Source organism: Dendrobates tinctorius, unplaced genomic scaffold, assembly GCF_039654945.1.
Source record: "Dendrobates tinctorius isolate UK_male_01 unplaced genomic scaffold, ASM3965494v1 ptg000089l, whole genome shotgun sequence".
NCBI classification, from domain to species: domain Eukaryota; kingdom Metazoa; phylum Chordata; class Amphibia; order Anura; family Dendrobatidae; genus Dendrobates; species Dendrobates tinctorius.
The window spans coordinates 16,043,338-16,068,247 of record NW_027361757.1 but is presented as its reverse complement, the minus strand read 5'-3'; the positions used below and the strand labels follow the sequence as shown (position 1 = coordinate 16,068,247).

General features: G+C 40.3%; 1 protein-coding gene across 1 annotated transcript in view; it reads left to right on the top strand.

Annotated features, from left to right (window-relative positions):
• The window catches only part of TLL2 (tolloid like 2), a 337,545-nt gene that overhangs the window by 183,354 nt on the left and 129,281 nt on the right, over positions 1–24,910 (top strand). The window contains exon 3 of the mRNA XM_073585855.1: positions 24,062–24,136. Coding sequence (XP_073441956.1) covers positions 24,062–24,136 — 75 coding nt within the window. The remainder of the gene's footprint in view (positions 1–24,061; positions 24,137–24,910) is intronic.

Below are 24,910 nucleotides of genomic sequence, written 5' to 3'. Positions count from 1 at the left end.
CATACAGCTTCTCCTTGTGCAAAGTGCGCTGTATTGTTGACCGATGCACAGTGACACCATCTGCAGCAAGATGATGCTGCAGGTCTTTGGAGGTGGTCTGTGGATTGTCCTTGACTGTTCTCACCATTCTTCTTCTCTGCCTTTCTGATATTTTTCTTGGCCTGCCACTTCTGGGCTTAACAAGAACTGTACCTGTGTTCTTCCATTTTCTTACTATGTTCCTCACAGTGGAAACTGACAGGTTAAATCTCTGAGACAACTTTTTGTATCCTTCCCCTGAAAAGCTATGTTGAATAATCTTTGTTTTCAGATCATTTGAGAGTTGTTTTGAGGAGCCCATGATGCCACTCTTCATAGGAGAATCAAATAGGAGAACTACTTGCAAGTGGCCACCTTAAATACCTTTTCTCATGATTTGATACACCTGGCTATGAAGTTCAAAGCTCAATGAGGTTACAAAACCAATTTAGTGCTTCAAGAAGTCAGTAAAAAGTAGTTAGGAGTGTTCAAATCAAGAAAATGATAAGGGTGTCCATACTTTTGCACCGGTCAAATTTTGTTTAAATGCAGATTGCACATTTTCTTTTAGTACAATAAACCTCATTTGAATCCAGAAATAGTCCATCAGTTATTAGATATATGAAACTGAAATAGCTGTTGCAAAAACCAAAACTGTTATAAAGAAAAAAGGTTAACATTAATAGGGGTGCCCAAACTTTAACATATGACTGTAATTACTAGTGATAGACATAAAAAAAACCATGAAATGAAATGGTTAACTATATGTAAACCATGTGTCATTTCATGTCGGGTAGGGGAATGAATTTACAGAAGCCGGCAAATGTTACAGTGACTATTCAGCTATGAAGAACTGCATGAATTATATATATATATATATATATATATATAGAGATATATATATATATATATTGTATTATTTGTGTCAATATCTATTCTTTCGTTTCTTTATTTAACCTGTCAGTGTGATTTTACTGTATTGCTAAATGAATTGCCGGCTTTTTGTAAAGGACACGGGGTGCGATTTTATCGCAACTCACATATCTGGTCCGTTTGTAATCCGATTTTTTATCGCCCCCATAGAGTTGCATTGGCGAGTCTGATCCGAAAATCGGTGACAATCTCAGCATGCTGCGAATGTCTTGGTCCGAGGAAACGTTCAGAAAAAAAATCGGATGATGGGAGCTGCCTCATAGAATGACATTGGGACGAATGCAATGCGATTTTTTTATCGCATTGCATTCGTCCGATTTAATTGCTAGTGTGACTCCGGCCTTAATCATATAATGGCGATCGCAAAAATAAGCCGCGATATTGCATTTAATTTCTCTCTCCTCTCATGTGATCGCACATCAGAGGAGAGAGAAATAGGGTCCGTGATCTGCCCCTGTACCTCCCGGTGGTCCTCGGGCCCTGCTTCCTCCTCCGTTGGGCGCCGCCATCCTGGTCCGGGAAGAAAATGAACTGCGCATGCGCCCTTCGAATCTGCCGGCTAGCAGATTCCATTCATTCATTCAATGTGCATTTTGATCACTGTAATAAACCCTATCACAGTGATCAAAATAAAAAAAAATAGTAAATACCCCCCTTTATCACCCCCTTTTGATGCAATTTTTCTTCATTCATCCGATTTTAATCGCATGTAACCATCCGTCTGACATCCGTCTGGCGAGATTTTCTCGCAGACTTGCAAAATGGACATCTAATGGAGCCCTATGACAGGTTTTCAAACACAAAGGAAAGAATAGATATAGACACATAGAAAATATATATATATATATATATATATATATATATAATTCATGCAGTTCTTCATAGCAGAATAGCCACTGTAACATTTGCCGGCTTCTGTAAATTCATTCCCCTACCCGACATGAAATGACACATGATTTACATATAGTTAACCATTTCATTTCATGGTTTTTTTTATGTTTATCACTAGTAATTAGATGAGGGTTTTTGTGTAAAATTTTGGAGTTGTAGGTGTTAATTTAAGGGGTTAATTTGTTGTAAAAAATTGCGGGGACTCCCTGCAGCCTCAGTGACGTCAGCGGAATTCCCCGCAATTTTTGACAACGAATTAACCCCATAAATTAACACCTACAGCTCCACAATTTTACACAAAAACCCTCATCTACAGTCATATGTTAAAGCTTGGGCACCCCTATTAATGTTAACCTTTTTTCTTTATAACAATTTTGGTTTTTGCAGCAGCTATTTCAGTTTCATATATCGAATAAGTGATGGACTCAGTTATATTTCTGGATTCAAATGAGGTTTATTGTACTAACAGAAAACGTGCAATCTGCATTTAAACAAAATTTGGTGCAAAAGTATGGGCACCTCAACATAAAAGTGACATTAATATTTCGTAGATCCTCCTTTTGCAAAAATAACAGCCTCTAGTCGCTTCCTGTAGCTATTAATGAGTTCCTGGATCCTGGATGAAGGTATTTGTGACCATTCCTGTTTACAAAGCAATTCCAGTTCAGTTAAGTTTGATGGTCGCCGAGCATGGACAGCCCGCTTCAAATCATCCCACAGATGTTCAATGATATTCAGGTCTGGGGACTGGGATGGCCATTCCAGAACATTGTAATTGTTCCTCTGCATGAATGCCTGAGTAGATTTGGAGGGGTGTTTTGGATCATTGTCTTGCTGAAATATCCATCCCCTGCGTAACTTCATCTTCGTCACTGATTCTTGCACATTATTGTCAAGAATCTGCTGATACTGAGTTGAATCCATGCGACCCTCAACTTTAACAAGATTTCCGGTGCCCGCATTGGCCACACAGCCCCAAAGCATGATGGAACCTCCACCAAATTTTACTGTGGGTAGCAAGTGTTTTTCTTGGAATGCTGTGTTTTTTAGCCTCCAAGCATAACGCCTTTTTGTATGACCAAACAACTCAATCTTTATTTCATCAGTCCACAGGACCTTCTTCCAAAATGTAACTGGCTTGTCCAAATGTGCTTTTGCATACCTCTGGCGACTCTGTTTGTGGCGTGCTTGCAGAAACGGCTTCTTTCGCATCACTCTCCCATACAGCTTCTCCTTGTGCAAAGTGCGCTGTATTGTTGACCGATGCACAGTGACACCATCTGCAGCAAGATGATGCTGCAGGTCTTTGGAGGTGGTCTGTGGATTGTCCTTGACTGTTCTCACCATTCTTCTTCTCTGCCTTTCTGATATTTTTCTTGGCCTGCCACTTCTGGGCTTAACAAGAACTGTACCTGTATTCTTCCATTTTCTTACTATGTTCCTCACAGTGGAAACTGACAGGTTAAATCTCTGAGACAACTTTTTGTATCCTTCCCCTGAAAAGCTATGTTGAATAATCTTTGTTTTCAGATTATTTGAGAGTTGTTTTGAGGAGCCCATGATGCCACTCTTCATAGGAGAATCAAATAGGAGAACTACTTGCAAGTGGCCACCTTAAATACCTTTTCTCATGATTTGATACACCTGGCTATGAAGTTCAAAGCTCAATGAGGTTACAAAACCAATTTAGTGCTTCAAGAAGTCAGTAAAAAGTAGTTAGGAGTGTTCAAATCAAGAAAATGATAAGGGTGTCCATACTTTTGCACCGGTCAAATTTTGTTTAAATGCAGATTGCACATTTTCTTTTAGTACAATAAACCTCATTTGAATCCAGAAATAGTCCATCAGTTATTAGATATATGAAACTGAAATAGCTGTTGCAAAAACCAAAACTGTTATAAAGAAAAAAGGTTAACATTAATAGGGGTGCCCAAACTTTAACATATGACTGTAATTACTAGTGATAGACATAAAAAAAACCATGAAATGAAATGGTTAACTATATGTAAACCATGTGTCATTTCATGTCGGGTAGGGGAATGAATTTACAGAAGCCGGCAAATGTTACAGTGACTATTCAGCTATGAAGAACTGCATGAATTATATATATATATATACACTCACTGGCCACTTTATTAGGTACACCTGTCCAACTGTGTGTTAAGACTTAATTTCTAATCAGCCAATCACATGGCGGCAACTCAGTGCATTTAGGCATGTAGACATGGTCAAGACAATCTCCTGCAGTTCAAACCGAGCATCAGTATGGGGAAGAAAGGTGATTTGAGTGCCTTTGAACGTGGCATGATTGTTGATGCCAGAAGGGCTGGTCTGAGAATTTCAGAAACTGCTGATCTACTGGGATTTTCACGCACAACCATCTCTAGGGTTTACAGAGAATGGTCCGAAAAAGAAAAAAAATCCAGTGAGCGGCAGTTCTGTGGCCGGAAATGCCATGTTGATGCCAGAGGTCAGAGGAGAATGGGCAGACTGGTTCGAGCTGATAGAAAGGCAACAGTGACTCAAATTGCCACCCGTTACAACCAAGGTAGGCAGAAGAGCATCTCTGAACGCACAGTGCGTCGAACTTTGAGGCAGATGGGCTACAGCAGCAGAAGACCACACCGGGTACCACTCTTCTCAGCTAAGAACAGGAAACTGAGGCTACAATTTGCACAAGCTCATCGAAATTGGACAGTAGAAGATTGGTAAAACGTTGCCTGGTCTGATGAGTCTCGATTTCTGCTGCGACATTCGGATGGTAGGGTCAGAATTTGGCGTAAACAACATGAAAGCATGGATCCATCCTGCCTTGTATCAACGGTTCAGGCTGGTGGTGGTGGTGTCATGGTGTGGGGAATTTTTTCTGGGCACTCTTTGGGCCCCTTGGTACCAATTGAGCATCGTTGCAACGCCACAGCCTACCTGAGTATTGTTGCTGACCATGTCCATCCCTTTATGACAACTATGTACCCAACATCTGATGGCTACTTTCAGCAGGATAATGCGCCATGTCATAAAGCTCGAATCATCTCAGATTGGTTTCTTGAACATGACAATGAGTTTACTGTACTCAAATGGCCTCCTCAGTCACCAGATCTCAATCCAATAGAGCATCTTTGGGATGTGGTGGAACGGGAGATTCGCATCAGGGATGTGCAGCCGACAAATCTGCGCCAACTGTGTGATGCCATCATGTCAATATGGTCCAAAATCTCTGAGGAATGCTTCCAGCACCTTGTTGAATCTCTGCCACGAAGAATTGAGGCAGTTCTGAAGGCAAAAGGGGGTCCAACCCCTTACTAGCATGGTGTACCTAATAAAGTGGCCAGTGAGTGTATATATATATATATATATAGATATATATATAGAGATATATATATATATATATTGTATTATTTGTGTCAATATCTATTCTTTCGTTTCTTTATTTAACCTGTCAGTGTGATTTTACTGTATTGCTAAATGAATTGCCGGCTTTTTGTAAAGGACACGGGGTGCGATTTTATCGCAACTCACATATCTGGTCCGTTTGTAATCCGATTTTTTATCGCCCCCATAGACTTGCATTGGCGAGTCTGATCCGAAAATCGGTGACAATCTCAGCATGCTGCGAATGTCTTGGTCCGAGGAAACGTTCAGAAAAAAAATCGGATGATGGGAGCTGCCTCATAGAATGACATTGGGACGAATGCAATGCGATTTTTTTATCGCATTGCATTCGTCCGATTTAATTGCTAGTGTGACTCCGGCCTTAATCATATAATGGCGATCGCAAAAATAAGCCGCGATATTGCATTTAATTTCTCTCTCCTCTCATGTGATCGCACATCAGAGGAGAGAGAAATAGGGTCCGTGATCTGCCCCTGTACCTCCCGGTGGTCCTCGGGCCCTGCTTCCTCCTCCGTTGGGCGCCGCCATCCTGGTCCGGGAAGAAAATGAACTGCGCATGCGCCCTTCGAATCTGCCGGCTAGCAGATTCCATTCATTCATTCAATGTGCATTTTGATCACTGTAATAAACCCTATCACAGTGATCAAAATAAAAAAAATAGTAAATACCCCCCTTTATCACCCCCTAAGGCTAGTTTCACATTAGCGTTTTTTTGCGCAGCGCATCGTGCGCATAAAAAATGCAAAGAAAAACGCAAAACAAACGCGCGTTTTTTTAACATCATGCGCACGCTGATGCGTCAAAAAAACGCAGCGTTGCTTGCGTTTTACATGCGTTTTTGCATGTGTTTGCGTTTTTTTATGCACATGCGTTTTTAGGTGTGACATTTTTTCCATTGTCTAGAGAACATTCTAGACTTGTTTCACTCAAAAACACATGCGCAAAAAAACGCAACCGTGCGCAAGACCATGCGCACGCATGCGTTCCCATAGACTTCAATGTGTTGTTTTTGCGCATTCCGTGGGCAAGCGTGCGCATGCGTTTTTTTGCCGAGACAGGGCGCACCAAAAAATCCAACATGTTGCGTCTGGCGCGCCTGGCGCAAAAGACAAAAAAACGCATGCGCACGAAAATGCAAGTGTGCGCAAGACCATGCGCACGTCATGTTAAACATAGGTGCGCAGTGCGCATGCGCACGGGTGCGCACGATGCGCAGCGCACAAAAGCGCAAATGTGAAACCAGCCTTAGTTAGGGAAATATAATGAAATAAAGAAAATATATTTATTTTCATTTTTACGTTAGGGCTAGAATTAGGGTTAGGGTTAGAATTAGGGTTAGGGTTAGAGTTAGGGTTAGGGTTAGGGTTGGAATTAGGATTAGTGTTGGAATTAGGGTTAAGATTAGGGTTAGGGTTAGGGTTGGAGTTAGGGTTGGGATTAGGGCTATGATTAGGGTTAGTGGTGTGTTGAGGTTAGGGTTGGAGCTAGATTTGAAGAGTTTCCACTATTTACCAGCTTTGAGGGTATAATTTCTCCTGTTACCTTTGGGAAAATAAAAAAAATTGGGGGCTAAAAAATCACTTTTGTGGAAAAAAGATTTTTTATTTTCACGGCTCTGCGTTATAAACTTCTGTGAAGCACTTGGGGGTTCAAAGTGCTCACCACACATGGAGATAAGCTCCTTCAGGGTTCTAGTTTCCAAATTGGGTTCACTTGTGGGGGGTTTCTACTGTTTAGGCACATCAGGGACTCTGCAAACGCAACATGACGCCCACAGAACATTCCATTAAAGTCTGCATTCCAAAATGGCGCTTCTTCCCTAACTTCCTAACAAGAAAAAAAATTGTTTCCAAAATTGTGCTGATGTAAAGTAGACATGTGGGAAATGTTATTTATTAAGAAATTTGTGTGACATATCTCTCTGATTTAAGGGCATAAAAATGTAAAGTTTGAAAATTGCAACATTTTCAAAATTTTCGCCATACCATATTTCTGTTTTTTTCATAACTAAACACAAGTCATATAGAATAAATTTTACCACAAGCATGAACTACAATATGTCACGAATAACAAACTCAGAATCACCGGGATCCATGGAAGCGTTCCAGAGTTATTACCTCAGAAAGTGACAGTGGTCAGAATTGTAAACATTGGCCTGGTCATTAAGCTGCAAAATGGCTCTGTCACTAAGGGGTTAAAGCATTACGCACCAACAAGACACAAAAATTCATAGTGTCAAAAACACAATAAAAACACATGTTAAAAAAATACCCTTAAAACTCAATGAGAGAACATAAGTAACCGAATTTAAATAATGAGTGCAGAAATTCTGGAATGTCTAAAATTCCCCAAAAGCTTATCATGGCAACGTAGCCTTAAGCAACACCAAGGGTGCGCCGAGCGCCTGTGCTTGATCTGAACAATCATGTGAACAACAAAAAAAAAAATTCTGATATTTTATTTTTAAATGTGTTTATTTTGTCCATCCCTAAAGCAAGTCAGTATATTTTTCCCCATAGTTAATCTTTACTGTTTTTGATTGTTTCTTGAAACTCGGAGATTTATAAATGATTCAGCTAATTTACAGTACTAACGTTACTTGTTTAGATAAAGCAAATTAAAAGCTGATGAAAAGTTTCATTACTTTAACCAATCTGACAACAGGATCTTTTAATCATAACCACTGGGGCTTAACATGGCCTCGTAGAATTTAATTGGGTTGGTTTATTAGAACGCACAGTAAAACCCTCCATAAATCTATGTCATCGCCCCTTTACAAGTTTGGATAACCATTCTTTATTTGAAGTTAATACAGTGCAGTTAAGGTGACATTGCTGCTTGTACAATAGCTCAGGATTTTATGCCGCACCAAAAATAGAACTGAATAATTTTTTATATATTTTTTTTTTTATTGTACAGAGGAAGAAGAAAAAAAAATCCCTACTGACAGACACTACAGACTTCATTAAAAAAGTCTATAGATAATATTGTTTTTGAGTTAAAAACAAATTCTAGATGTAACCCCCCCCCATAACCATATTCATTGTTTAGCAGTATTAAGAGTAGATCACTGACAGTACGAACAGGCCAACCCATGGCAATAATGCGATGACCTGGCTGGCTTCTATTTGCCATAGGGTGTCCTTCAAAGAAGTTGGCCTCTTTAATGTTAATTTAATCAAGTGTGTAGGGGACATGATTTAGTGGCATTTACCAATAACTGCTGCAAGTTTTCAAAAGCGCAGATGGAGGAATGTGTGACTAGACTAGTTCATCAGCCCCCTCCAGTTAAAAGAAATACTACACATACTGTAAGAAAAAATATTTCAAGTGGAGGAGGCCATAGACATGTCTGGTCACATGCCCCTTTTTGAACTGCCATTCATGAAGGGGACATGTATAAAGTGGACTACCCCTTAAAAGGCTCTGGGCTACACACACTCACACACACACACACACACACACACACACACACACACTGCTTGTAAATGGACTTACAAAATCTTCAGTAGTCCAAAGAAGTCAGTGTACTTAAGCTGTATTTTTTTTAAAACTGCAAAGGCTATAAAAACATGGTAGTAAAGTGAGCGTGACATCAGGTGAGAGTGGGTATAATTCCAGCCCAGGCACAACCTAGACTGTTCAATTCTGTGGCCCCGCCCAGATGACTAGACCAGAGCAGCAGGGATCTAACATAATTTTCTGACTTTTAGCTCTGCCAGCAACAAAGGACATATTTTAAAAGATGATTCACATACATGGTAATGCCCCATCAATAGTTAGAAGGGGAAATCTGCTATGACAGATCAGAGAAAAGGCCACTTTTTCATGCAAGTTTGGGTGGTTAGACTTCGAAGAGGTAAATGACGGATGAAAGACAGTAAAAATGCTGGAAAAGACTACTGTTATGATTGAGTCACCGTAGGAGGCAAAAATAGAAACGCTAGCTAAGTCCAGAAAACCAGAGAAGTTGGCAGCTACCGGATTGCAGACCCCTGAACCTATCAGCACACAACTAGCAGTAGCCGTGGGGGGCTCCTACGATGCCCTAGGCCCCTCGATCACAGCCGGAGGACTACCTAGCCTAAAGACAGAAAGGGAAATCTAAACTGCCCCAGAGCAGACCCCAAAGCAAAAGGCAGCCCCCAACATATAATGACGGTGAAGCAAGAAGAAAGAACAAAACACAGACAGAAAGATAGACTGAGCAAAGATGGGGCCCAAGCTAGCTTAGATAGGAAAGGACAGGAAGGCTGCTGTCTGCAATTCGTGAAAAACCCTATGAAAATAAGAGCCAACAAACTGACAGTAAAAAAGGCCCTGAAGACGCTAGGCTTCAAAAAGGCTATGTCAGTACTCAGGAATATTCTGAAGACAGAGCAACAGGCAAAAGGAGATTCAGCTCACCCCAGCAGGGAATGGCAGAATCCAGAAAAGCAAGGAAAACAAAACACTAATGCAAAAAGGCAAAGCAGAAATCTTAGCTTTAGATGAGCAGGAATCAGACTGGTTTCCTAGAAGTCCACAGAGAAATCACCCGCAGGCCAGAAGGGCGTCGGCAGCCTTATATCCAGTCATTAACTCCACTCAGCCAGTCATCATCATCAGCCCCAGGTGTTTGACAATCAGGCTCACTACCTTTCTTCACCAGAAGAGGGAGTTCCTTGGGCCTCAGTAGTGAAGGGGAAAATGAACTCACAACAGACTACATTGTGTTTGTTGTCTGTTACTGTGGAGACACATAAGTCTACGTAGGACCTAAAAATCCAAAATATACAATACAAGTCCACAGAAAGTATGTGGATGGTGCCCCTGCCAGTAGCTTTTTACGTAAATATCTTCCTTTTAAAAATAGAACTTTAGGTTCCCAATTGATGTCACAACAATTTTGGAACATGGCATGCACCAAAAAATCCTTATGTGGACCCATTGAAGCATTCTGATATGCATAATGGACATCGTCCACCACACTGCCCGTTTCCTCCTGCATCCATGTTTTTACCAAGTGTAATGCAGCGGTAGCACTCTATGCAGTGACGAAGCAGTGACCCAGCAAAGTTCAAAGCAAAACGTCTCTTTAATGTTCAACTCAGCAAAACACAGCACACGATATCCTCCGGTTTGAAGCCTTGAAACAGGACAGTCCACCTCCGGATCGCAGTCCAGAACAAGACAGACCACTTACGGTTTGCAGCCAGGCACATATCCTCTGGATTACAGTCACTAAACCCCCAGTCCTCCTCTTGAGACCTGTTGCCGTGGGCGACTGCACCACCATGTTAATGTTCTACTCACAGCATTACACAGTACACGATATCCTTTGGATCGCAGCCGGGAACCATATCCTCCAGTTTACAGTCACTAAACACGCCAGTCCTCCTCTGACCTGTTGCCAGGGGTGACTGCACCACTATGTGCACTGCTGGTGCCAGGCTGTTCAGCTGCCTTGGCTGTTTGTCTCAACTGGCTTGTGTCGCCTTACACAGGTGGAGCTTTGCAGAGCCTTCTGCTCTGTACTCCTGCCAACAACAGATTGTCACAGACTCTGCAAACCCTGACTTATGAGGAAAGGTTGCAGGATTTGGGAATGTTTAGTTTGCAAAAGAGAAGACTGAGAGGAGACTTAATAGCTGTCTACAAATATCTAAAGGGCTGTCACATTGTAGAAGGATCAACTTTATTCTCATTTGCACAAGGAAAGACTAGAAGCAATGGGATGAAACTGAATGGGAGGAGACACAGATTAGATATTAGAAAAAACTTTTTGACAGTTAGAGTGATCAATGAGTGGAACAGGCTGCCACGAGAAGTGGTGAGTTCTCCTTCAATGGAAGTCTTCAAACAGAGGCTGGACAGACATCTGACTGGGATGATTTAGCGAATCCTGCTTTGAGCAGGGGGTTGGACCAGATGGCCCAGGAGGTCCCTTCCAACTCTACGATTCTATGATTCTATGATTCTATGACTCTATGACTCTAAACCTGACACACCCAAACCCTTTACTGCAGGGCTTTTAACTAGCATCTGTGGCCTTCAGCCACATGGAAAATCTGTCCAGGAATGAAACGGACTGCAACACTACTATCTGTAGTTCGTTTCAATACACAAAAGCCCAACGCAGGTTTTCCCTAAATCTGCCTTGGACAACCTGACACACCCAAACCCTTTACTGAAGGGCTTTTAACTAGCATGTGTGGCCTTCAGCCACATGGAAAATCTGTCCAGAAATGAAACGGACTGCATCGCTACCATCTGTAGTCTGTTTCAATACACAAAAGCCCAGAAAAGTTCTTCCCTAAATCTGCTTTGGACAACCAGCATGTTTAAGACTTATACTCACTTTAGTCTGCATTGCAACCACAGCTACGCCTGTGTCTGCAATGCACTCTTATGGCCTCAACATGCCTCTGTGCGCATCCTTGGGGGAACATACAGTGACCCCTACATGTAACATTAATCACTGCTTCACACAAGTTTTGAATATTTAGAATAAAAGTGTGTTTATGGAATAGTGAGTGACACTCTTCAATTTCTTAAACTGTGCTTTGTTCTACAATAGCCTTAGACGATGCAACACATAGTTCTACGGTAGCCTTAAATGAGGCAGCACATAGTTCTATGGTAGCATTAGATGGGCAGCACATAGTTATACCGTAGTGCTGGGGGAGAAAATGGCTAGAAGGTTGGAGGAGTGTTTAAACTAGGGACGGGGGGAGGGTATTCCTTTTATAGGAGGGGAAGACAGTGCAGATAGAGACCTGGGCACAAATAATGAAATGGGGGGTGGGGTGGCATGGGGGGTGGGATTAGAACAGTTAATAATTTAAGAAAGAATAGAGGTACAGAGAGATACATAAAGTGCATGTATACTAATGCCAGAAGCCTCACCAACGAGATAGAGGAATTGGAGTTAATGTTGTTGGAACATAATTATGACATGGTGGGGATATCTGAGACATGGCTGGAAAAGAGCCATGACTGGGCGGTTAATTTACAGAGCTATAGTCTGTTCAGAAATGACCGAACAAATAAGCGAGGGGGGAGGCGTGTGTTTATATGTAAAATCATCCTTAAAACCCATCCTTCATGATAATATATATGAATCTAATGAAAATGTAGAGTCCCTGTGGGTAGAGATAAGGGGAGGGGGGAAAAATAATAAATTACTGATAGGGGTTTGTTATAAGTCTCCAAAAATAATGGAAGCAACAGAGAATGGCCTCATCAAGCAAATAGATGAAGCTGCGACTCAAGGAGAAGTCATTATTATGGGGGACTTCAACTACCCTGAAATACATTGGGGAACCGAAACCTGCAGTTCCAGCAAAGGTAATAGGTTTTTGACAACTATGAGAGACAATTACCAACTGGTTCAGGACCCAACAAGAGGGGGGGCACTGCTAGACCTAATATTAACCAACAGGCTAGACCGCATGTCAAATGTAAGGGTTGAGGGTCACTTGGGTAATAGTGATCACAAAATAATAAGTTTTCATGTATCCTTTAATAAGATGTGTAGTAGAGGGGTTACAAGGACACTAAACTTCAGGAAGGCAAATTTCCAACGGATGAGAGATGATCTTGTTGCAATTAACTGGGACGATATCCTGAGACATAAAAATACACAAAGAAAATGGGAGACGTTTATTAGCATCCTGAATAGGACCTGTGCAGAATATATACCGTATGGGAATAAACATGCTAGAAATAGGAGGAAACCACTATGGCTAAATAGAACTGTAAGGGGTGCAATAAGAGATAAAAATAAAGCATTTAGAGAATTAAAGCAAGAAGGTAGTGATGAGGCATTAACTAAATACAGAAAATTAAATAAATTCTGTAAAAAGCAAGTAAAGACAGCAAAGATTGAGACAGAGAGACTCATTGCCAGAGAAAGTAAAAATAATCCCAAAATATTCTTTAACTACATAAATAGTAAGAAGCTAAAAAAATGATAGTGTTGGCCCCCTTAAAAATAGTCTGGGTGAAATGGTGGATGAGGATGAGGAAAAAGCCAATATGCTAAATGACTTTTTTTCAATAGTATTTACACAATAAAATCCCATGACGGATAACATGATCAGGGATAAAAATTCTCCATTAAATGTCACCTGCTTAACCCAGCAGGAAGTACGGCGGCGTCTTTTACAAATCACTAAAATTGACAAATCCCCGGGCCCGGATGGGATACACCCCTGAGTACTGCAGGAATTAAGCACAGTCATAGATAGACCATTATTTTTAATCTTTAAAGATTCCATAATAACAGGGTCTGTACCACAAGACCGGCGTATAGCAAATGTGGTGCCAATATTCAAAAAGGGGACAAAAACTGAACTTGGAAATTATAGGCCAGTAAGTTTAACCTCAACTGTGGGTAAAATCCTGGAGAGTTTTCTAAGAGATACTATACTGGAGTATCTGGAGAAGAATAACCTCATGACCCAATATCAACAAGGGTTTACGAGGGACCGTTCCTGTCAGACTAATCTGATAAGCTTTTATGAAGAGGTAAGTTCTGGACTGGACCAAGGGAATGCAGTAGACGTGGTGTACATGGACTTTTCAAAAGCTTTTGATACGGTGCCACACAAAAGGTTGATACATAAAATGAGAACAATGGGGATAGGGGAAAATTTGTGTAGGTGGGTTAAGAGCTGGCTCAGGGATAGGAAACAAAGGGTGGTTATTAATAGAGCACACTCGGACTGGGTCACAGTTAGTAGTGGGGTACCACAGGGGTCAGTTTTGGGCCCGCTTTTTAACATATTTATTAATGACCTTGTAGGGGGCATAGAGAGTAGAATTTCAATATTTGAAGATGACACTAAACTCTGCAGGGTAATCAATACAGAGGAGGACAATTTTATATTACAGGAGGATTTATGTAAACTAGAAGCTTGGGCTGATAAATGGCAAATGAGCTTTAATTGGGATAAATGTAAGGTCATGCACTTGGGTAGAACGAACAAGATGTATGATTATGTGCTTAATTGTAAAACACTGGGCAAAACTGTCATTGAAAAAGACCTGGGTGTATGGGTGGACGACAAACTCACATTTAGTGGCCAGTGTCAGGCAGCTGCTGCAAAGGCAAATAAAATAATGGGATGCATTAAAAGAGGCATAGATGCTCATGAGGAGAACATAATTTTACCTCTATATAAGTCACTAGTGCGACCACACTTAGAATACTGTGTACAGTTCTGATCTCCGGTGTATAAGAAAGACATAGCTGAACTGGAGCGGGTGCAGAGAAGAGCGACCAAGGTTATTAGGGAACTAGGGGGGGTCTGCAATACCAAGACAGGTTATTACACTTGGGGTTATTTAGTTTGGAAAATCGAAGGCTTAGGGGTGATCTTATTACAATGTATAAATATATGCGGGGACAATACAAAGACCACTCTAATGATCTTTTTACTCTTAGACCTGTGACGGGGACAAGGGGGCATCCTCTACGTCTGGAGGAAAGAAGGTTTAAGCATACTCACAGACGCGGATTCTTTACTGTAAGAGCAGTGAGACTATGGAACTCTCTGCCATATGATGTTGTAATGAGTGATTCCCTAATAAAATTTAAGAAGGGACTGGATGCCTTTCTTGAAAAGTATAATATTACAGGGTATATACACTAGTTTCCTTAATATTGCGTTGATCCAGGGAGCTAGTCTGATTGCTGTATGTGGAGTCGGGAAGGAATTTTTTTTCCCCAATGTGAAGCTTACTGTTTGCCACATGGGTTTTTTTTGCCTTCCTCTGGATCAACATGTTAGGGCAAGTTAGGATAGGATATGGGTTGAACTAGATGGACTTAAAGTCTTCCTTCAACCTTAATAGCTATGTTACTATGTAGCCTTTGATGAAGCACACATATTTATACCATAGCCTTAGATGAAACAGCACATAGTTCTTCGGTAGCCTTAGATGGGGCAGCACATAGTTCTACATTAGCCTTAGATGGGGAAGTACATAGTTCTATGGTAGCCTTAGTTGGGGTAGCACATAGTTCTACGGTAGCCTAAGATCGAGCAGCACATAGTTGTACGGTAGCCTTGGATGGGGCACACATAGTTATACAGTAGCCTTAGATGGGTCAATACATAGTTCTCCAGTAGACTATATGGGGAACACATAGTTATACTGTAGCCTTAGATGGGTCAGCACATGGTTATACCAAAGCCTTAAATGGGGACAGCACATAGTTCTCCGGTAGCCTTAGAAGGGGCAGCACATAGTTCTACGCTAGTCTTAGATGGGGCAGCAGATAGTTCTACGGTAGCCTTTGATGGGGCAGCACATAGTTCTATGGTAGCCTTAGTTGGGGTAGCACATAGTTCTACGCTAGCCTTAGATGTGGCACACATAGTTATACCGTAGACTTAGATGGGTCAACACATAGTTCTCCGGTAGACATAGATGGGGCACACATAGTTATGCTGTAGCCTTAGATGGGTCAGCACATGGTTATACCAAAGCCTTAAATGGGGTCAGCACATAGTTCTACGTTAGCCTTAGTTTGGGGCACACATAGTTCTCTGGTCGCCTTAGATAGGGCACACATAGTTCTATGGTAGCCTTAGATGGGGCAGCACATAGTTCTACTTTAGCCTTAGATGGGGCAGCAGATAGTTCTATGGTAGCCTTAGTTGGGGCAGCACATACTGTACAGTAAGAAATTGGAGTAACCATAAACCACAAGACAGAATTGTAGAATAAAAACAAATCTTTATTATCTCACATTAAAAAAGTATCAAACATTTATAAATATGTATGAGGTGAAATAGGAAGAAGCATTCCAGATGCAGAGCGAGAAATCACCCCTGCAAGTGATAGGTAGGACAAATAGCAAAAAATCACCGCCTACATGAATAATATTAATGCACAAAAGCGCACCAAAGTGTATTATATTAGTATGCCAAGTCTATATCTCTATATAGAACACAAAGGTGCTGCATGCACTTTGTTGCAAGATATTGGCACTGTCTGCATGCAGCACCTTTGTGTTCTATATAGAGATATAGTCTTGGCATCCTAATATAATACACTTTGGTGCGCTTTTGTGCATTAATATTATTCTTCCTTTTTCACCTCATACATATTTATAAATGTTTGATACTTTTTTAATGTGAGATAATAAAGATTTGTTTTTATTCTACAATTCTGTCTTGTGGTTTATGGTTACTCCAATTTCTTTCTATTTTTGCATGCTGTTGGGAGTACTCCACTATTACTGGTTAGTCCTTACTGTGGGTGGGGGAACTACTATTGTTTTTTAACTGGTTCCTGGCCACTTATGATAATTATGTTCGTTTTGAAAATTCTTGTACCATACTGTACAGTGAAGGAAATAGTTATTTGATCCCGTGCTGATTATATTATACCCCTTTACCAGCTGCTTACAGTGGGAAAAATAAGTATTTGATCCCTTGCTGATTCTGATTTTGTAAGTTTGCCCACTGACCCTGACAAAGACATGAACAGTCTATAATTTTATGGGTAGGTTAATTTTAACATTGAGAGGTAGAATATCAAAAATAAAATCCAGAAAAATCACATTGTATAAATTATATAAATTTATTTGCATTTTGAAGTGAGAAATAAGTATTTGATCCCCTACCATTCATTAAGAGTTTTGGCTCATACAGAACGGTTAGACGCTCCTAATCAGCCCGTTACCTGCATTAAAGACAGCTGTCTTACATAGTCAGACTCTAACCACTACAACATGGGCAAGACCAAAGAGCTTTTTAAGGATGTCTGGGACAAGATCATACCTGCAGAAGGCTGGAATGCGCTACAAAACTGTAAGATGCTGGGTGAGAAGGAGACAACTGTTGGTGCAGTAGTAGGAAAATGGAAGAAATAGAAAATTGCTTTTTTGGGGAACCATGCAAAATCTCACCTTGTGGGCTATTCTTGATCTTGAGGAAGGTGAGAGATCAGCCTAAAACCACAATGGGGGGAACTTGTTAATGATCTCAAGGCAGCTGGGACCACAATCACCAAGAAAATCATTGGTAACACATTACACCGTAAAGGTTAACAATCCTGCAGTGCCCGCAAGGTCCCCCTGCTCAAGAAGGCACATGTGCAGGCCCGTCTGAAGTGTGCCAATGAACACCTGGATGATTCTGTGAGTGACTGGGGTCTTTTGCATTAACTCAACTCGCCGTGATTGGAGGAAGAGAAATGCTGCCTATGACCCATAGAACACTGTCCCCACTGTCAAGCATGTAGGTGGAAACATTATGTTTTGGGGGTGTTTCTCTGCTAAGGGCACAGGACTACTTCACTGCATCAATGGGAGAATGGATGGAGCCATGTACCGTAAAATCCTGAGTGGCAACCTCATCCCTCCGCCAGGACATTAAAAATTGGTCATGACTGGGTCTTCCAGCAAGAAAATGACCCAAAACATACACAGGGAACAAATGAGTGGGTCAAAAGGAAGCATATTAAGGTCATGGAGTGGCCTAGCCAGTCTCCAGACCTTAATCCCTTAGAAAACGTATGGAGGTAGTTAAAGCTCCGAGTTTCCACGCGACAGCCTCAAAATCTTAATGATTTTGAGATGATCTGCAAAGAGGAGTGGACCAAAATAATTCCTGACATGTGCGCAAACCTCATCATTAACTATGGGGCAGCACGGTGGCTCAGTGGTTAGCGCTGCAGCCTTGCAGCGCTGGGGTCTTGGGTTCGAATCCCACCAAGGACAACATCTGCAAGGAGTTTGTATGTTCTCCCCGTGTTTGCGTGGGTTTCCTCCGGGTGCTCTGGCTTCCTCCCACACCCTAAAGACATACTGATAGGGAATTTAGATTGTGAGCCTCATCGGGGACAGTGATGATAATGTGTGCAAACTGTAAAGCGCTGCGGAATATGTTAGCGCTATATAAAAATAAAGATTATTATTAACTACAAAAAACATCTGACAGCTGTGCTTGCCAACAAGGGTTTTGCCACCAAGTATTAAGCCTTGTTTGCCAAAAGGAGCAAATAATTTCTCACTGCAAAATGCAAATAAATTTATATAATTTATACAATGTGATTTTCTGGATTTTATTTTTGATATTCCATCTCTCGATGTTAAAATTAACCTACCCTTAAAATTATAGACTGTTCATGTGTTTGTCAGTGGGCAAACTTACAAAATCAGCAAGGGATCAAATAATTATTTCCTTCACTGTAATTCTACATTAGCCTTAGATGGGACACACATAGTTATACCGTAGCCTTAGATGGAGCAGCACATGGTGGTATAGTAGCCTTAGATGGGGCAGCACATTGTTATACCGTAGCTTTAGATGGAGCAGTAAGTTAGTCTTTTTTTTTTTTGTAACAATAAATTTTTTATTAAAAAAAAATCTTATAATAACAGAAAAAAGTGTTTACACGATTATATCAATATACTAGTCATGTCCAAATTATCACCACTAGTATAAACTAATTCCAAATTGGATATTATAGGAGAGGGGAGGGAAAAAAAGAATCACACAGAAGGAAAGGCTGCCAGAATTGGACACAAAAGGTAAATTAATGGATAGTGTGTGTGTGTGTGTGTGTGGGGGGGGGGGTTAATGAGCCTTAGGACCTTTGATTAAAACATTTTTGTATACCAATCTGATTATAAGAAGACCATAAGAAGTTGTACGGTAGCCTTAGATAGGACACACATAGTTATACTGTAGCCTTAGATGGGGCAGCACATAGTTGTACAGAAGCCTTAGATGGGGCAGCACATAGTTGTACAGAAGCCTTAGATGGGGCACTTATTCCAGATGTAAAATAAAAACAAACAGAAAACACCATACAGACAGTATTCCAGTAGTGGTTTTATAGAACGATAACACAAGCATAATACTTCTGTATGAGTATGCACATTATTGGTGAATTGTGAGCAAACATAACCCATATTATCATATGGTGGGTTTGTCGCAGCTTTTTGGTGCGGATTCAACAGAGAAGTCTAGCAGCAGTGACTGGTGCTTTACAAAACCACATTCAACTTTGGTTACAATTGTGTGCTGCTACAAAATCAGAGTAAAAGATTCACAATCCGTCCTCAATGTCTGAGAATGTGCTTAGCTGATATTATTTTTGTTTGTAGTTTAAATAAGAAACATTTGAAAACAAGATATGGCCAATATATGTACACATCACACAAAATATTAAATAAGAATTGTTCTGCTGTAGTCTGATGTCTTGGGTTGTTTGCCTCGTCTCATGGTGTTGGATCCTGATTAAAAGACATTGGTGTCTGTAGCGTTCAGAAACTTTGTCCAGCAAAATGAGTGCACTGCCAACCCTTACTGAGAAAAGAAGCTTGTGCTTATGCTAGTCAAGGTTTGCTTCATCAGTATTTGAGTAAAGGCAATCAAAAAAAATGCTGAAAAGTACTTACAGAAATATTGCAAAGTTGTAGTGTAAATTAATAAAAATAAACCCAAACATTTAATCATTGCATGGTATCTGTCCCTAGCTGTTAGCCAGCCAGAGAGTTTATTCTGGTCCCTGGGAAAGAATGTAACTGCAGGCCTGAAAAGATCTTTTCTGCTTGTTAAGACAATAGCACAAAGGTCAGGCTTGCAATGTGCACTACGGGGTAATTTGCAATTCAATCTCTCACTTCATTTTATGTCACAATCTGATACATGCAAACCATTTTTAATTGACTATGTAATTCATCTTACAACAAGTTCATTCTGTTTGATTTATAAGAAGAAAAACTATATAGATGTATCTGCACATAAAGGGAATCGATGTGTTTAGGAGTGAACTGTAACAGACTCATTAAATCACCAAAGGAATATAATCATATTAATTTGTGTACATGTATTCCCTTAAAACACTTTATTGATAATTAAAATTAAAAACACCCTGTTCCCGTGAAAAAACATGGATTAAAAGTCCACAAAAATATACCGTATACAAAAAAATCACAAAAAGCCCTATATAAGGACTACAATAACCTATCTGCAAACATTCCTAACTGTGGAGGTTGGCACCCTAAAAGAAACGATTGTTTGGCGCCCCCACTCAACGTCGTCTATCCCTATCTCCCCTATCTCACCCTAGATGAAAAGGTGGGAAAACAATTTTCAATAGAGAAGGGGATGAAGTAAGGGAAAATGAAGGAAAGATTATTGCAGACTAAACCTTATAATAGGCAGATAATCCCAAATATAAGAGGCAGCATAGGCTGTCAAGCCTGAAAAAACTAAACAGTGTATGCTAACCAACAAAAGACCACTTTACATGAATTCAAAGGGATATAATCAAAAAAGAGTACTGAATGTACATAGCCACAATGGATGGCCAGGATAGCCCCATGCAGCAATAAACAAATGCACCAAAGAACGGTGCTGATAGAAGATAACCTTATTTTGAAAACATAGACTCCGATTGCTGAAAAAAATTATATACACCACATGGTGGTTACTTATTATAGAATATCGCCTTGACGCGTTTCCCCAGTGTAACGGTTCATCAGGAGGCCCAGTAACACAGATGCTGGATGTACTCTACGATGCCCCCGATACCATGATGAAAAAGGCATTAAGGGAATACATTTAGGAGTGAACTGTCCTGATCTTCTCTCATTTGTATTTGTGTGCACAGTAATTGCATGTGCAATTTTCACATATCCCTAAATGCAAATATATACGACAACCAAAATTGGTTCTAAGAATTCAATGATGTACATCTTTCAGTCCACCTCAGGCTCGTGGCTTTTATCGTACATGCCAGGCAGTAGAACTGGTTATATACTCCATGAAAAGCATTCAAACCAGTCAATTTTGGCATGAACAGATAATCTAATGTCAGAAGGGATCTCGCTCCAGCTCTACATTTTCACAATGGCAGGTATTGGAGGAGAGTAGGATTTTGGATGTATAATATATTAAAATGTACATGTGTTTGGCCATGGTAGAGATGGGAAGAAAGTATTTGAGAACTCTGGTTATGAAGATCAAAGCTATAGATGAGGGGTGCACAACAGTTGTGGTTCAAGGGTCGCATTGCCCTTGCGAACCAATCCAAAGAACCAACAGCAATACATGTATGTAGCACAAGAACCACTGTTAGTATATGAATGTAGCTCCAGAACCACAGTCAGTACATGAGAGTAGTGCCAGAACCATCGTCAGTGCATGAATAAATAAATAATCTTTATATAGCGCTAACATATTCCGCAGCGCTTTACTGTTTGCACACATTATCATCACTGTCCCCGATGGGGATCACAATCTAAATTCCCTAACTGTATGTCTTTTGGAATGTGGGAGGAAACCAGAGTACCCGGAGGAAACCCACGCAAACACGGGGAGAACATACAAACTCCTTGCAGATGTTGTCATGGGTGGGATTTGAACCCAGGACTCCAGCGCTGCAAGGCTGCAGTGCTAACCACTGAGCCACCGTGCTGCCATGATTGCAGCACCAGAACAACCGTCAGTAAAGGAGTAAATTATGAATAAATCACCAAGAGTAGTATAGAGATTCATTACAATGTCAAGTCATCCCCATAAGCAATTGTATCGCATGAACCTACAACTCCCAGTATGTCCTTAACAATTGTAAGGCGATACTGGGAGTTGTTCTTACCAGCCATCATCAGACAGTGAACCACACAGAAACCACAGCGCTGATGAGATACAAGCTCTATTACAAATAAACATTTACATCCAGGTAACTTATAGATGACATCTTCTCTGATTGAAATCATTACCATCCCTTTGTCTGCCATAATGAGATGTCATGTCATGCCCAGAAGTCATCTCTCCTACCATCCGCTGCACTTACTGACATGATGCCTTAAAAATAAAAGAATCATGGTAATGCCCAATAACAATATAGAATCATAGAATGTTAGAGTTAGAAGGGACCTCCTGCTCAATGCAGGATTCACTAAACCATCTCAGACAGATGTCTGCTCAGCTTCTGTTTGAAGACTTCCATTGAAGGAGAACTCACCACCTCTCATGGCAGCCTGTTCCACTCATTGATTGCCCTGATTGTCTAAAACTTTTCTAATGTCTAATCTGCATCTCCCTTTCAGTTTTATTCCATTACTTCTCATATTTCCATATGCAAATGAAAGTAATGATGATCCCTCTACACTGTGACATCCCTTCAAATATTTGTAGACTCCTGAAGCTCATACCAGAGACTCCTCACAGCTTGAAGGGTGAGGATTCACAAGTCTGCAGTCACATAGAGTGTATGTTAGGGCAGGGGCTGACAGGCGCTCCTCTAACCCAGTCTGTGCTCAAGTGTCCAAATGTATTCACATCTGAAATATATTAGTGCAATATGTATTTTATTTACTAAAATCCTAATTCATCTTCTGGATGATAGTCCAGGGGGCAGTCATAATCTGTACAATAATTACTGAATGTGTATAAAAAATATATAATCACCACGCTATATACTGAGATAAAAGCAGGGTATCAGGATCTAGCGTGCCCACAAATGTTATCAAGCCTTTTTAGGTTGTACTTACTTGTATTACCGTAGGTGATGCAGTGTGCATGGAGGATCAATGGGATATCGAATGTAGTGTTCAGCTGACTGGTGGTGCTGCTGAAATGGTATATATACAAGGATCCCTGCACTACACTATAGTTTGAGAGAAGAGCATGTATAGCTGATAAAATGGGCTCTAAAGTCACCACACGTTGCTACTAAGCACTAACCAATTAATAGGCCTAGATAAATGGCACTTCCAATCAGCAAAATCCAAAAAATAAAGGAAGCATATGCCAAGCAATTAAAAAAAAAAACATAGTAAATTTTATTAAATAAGACAATACATTTAAAATTGGTGGAGATACAAATAGAAAAGCTGCAAGCACTGGGTATTGCAATATAGTCTAAGATTAGTGTAGTAGTTGAACTCTATGTAGAAAATAAATTACAAATGAAAAATGTTTTGCTTAGGGTAATTCCAAGGGGATAAATCAACAAGTGTCATCATCAAAATGGCTAAACCCATAGAAAACCCTGAACAAATCTAAAGCCATCCTGTAAAGAAATATACAGTATATATAGCACTGAACTTCTCAATTCAGCTAGTAAATGTAAAGTGCAAATAGAACAAGTGCCAAAGTGCATACAGTTGTAAATATAGCAAGTGCAACTATAAGTAATACAGTCTCTCAAATAATATTAAAGTGCTTAGTGCAAAATTCAATGACAAGAATAAAGTTGCAAAAAATGCTAACAATAATAACCAAAGTGTGTAGCTGCCATAGCTGAATTAAGTCACACAAGAAATATACAGTATATATATATATATATATATATATATAGTAAGTCCTTTTGTTCCAAACAAAGTTGGCTAGTAAAATTGCAAAATGCCACAATATGGAGAATATATATCATATATATAGTATATACTGCAGTGTCCAAAGGACCAATGAACTTGTTTAATATAAATAGCCAAAGTGCCTAGTGCTACATGTTAAATGAGAACAGGTAATATTGCACAGTGCAACGAATGGTGTAAACAGGATAAAGGCTTAATAGAGTAAGCGATACATAACCTGGGGTTGCTGCACGGAGCCCCGACGCGCGTTTTGCGTAAGCTTCTTCCTGGGGGGTTCTTATGATTCATTCATGGGCACGACTGGAACATTTTCCATTGTTTGTTTTTAAATGTTTTTATTCTGCTTGTGTTGTGTTTTTTCTTTTCACATATGTGTGTTTGACTAATAAAGCATTGATATTTTTTATTGAATCACTTGGGTGTTCCCAATTGCTTTGGGCTTGCTGCTTTTTTCTTTTTTTCATTCTACTAATCAAGCATTATTTTCTCTTTCAGATGACCCACTTGGCAATTTTACTTCAAGTTTGAATGCTACAATGTCAAATCTAACATCCCAAACAGTTATAAAGGGTAATGTGGTACCCTGCCCAGACCTTTGGGTATCTTTTTATTTATTTTTTTTATAAACTGTTTAATTTTCTTCTGCATTTTATTTAGAGGTATAACTTTAGGTATATCTTTATTTCTGCTAATAATGTTACAGTTACTGCACTGATGCATTGTAGAGACGGCTGTTATTCAGTGCCGGTGTGTGGTTACAGCTGCAGCAAACTATGGACAGAGTGGTGACTGAAGCGGCACCGGTCGCACCTCTATGATAGCCTGACCCTGCCAGGAGAAATAAAGCTCTTTTTCTCCAGGCAGCCCCGCTTCCAGTACATTGACTGCATGGCTTCAGAATGCTATTGACGTGCAGATTAACCCAATACCAGCAGGTTAATAGCATTTTTTAACATGACAGGTTCCTTTAAAGCTCACAGATTTGTAAGGCATATAGACCTTGTAGATATCGCATCTTTACTGTTCTAATCACTGGCTCTGTTTTGCAGAAATTGAAGCTTTATCAAATATGCCAATTTGGGTGCTTGATGCAACCTTGGCGTGCCTGAATAGCTCAGTGCACTGTTCCATGATGATTGACAGTGCTGCCAAGGAAGTTCCGTTATTTACACCTTGCCACATGTGGTGCGCTGTTCTGAGAGCCCATCATAGGGCACCGATGGGTTGCCATAGTAGCTGGGAGTCTGTTCAATACCTCATTGACTGACTGCCATAACCATACTCGTTTGACGCCCAACATGTAGCTAGGCTTAACAAAACCAAAAAAGACAATGTGTGATATAC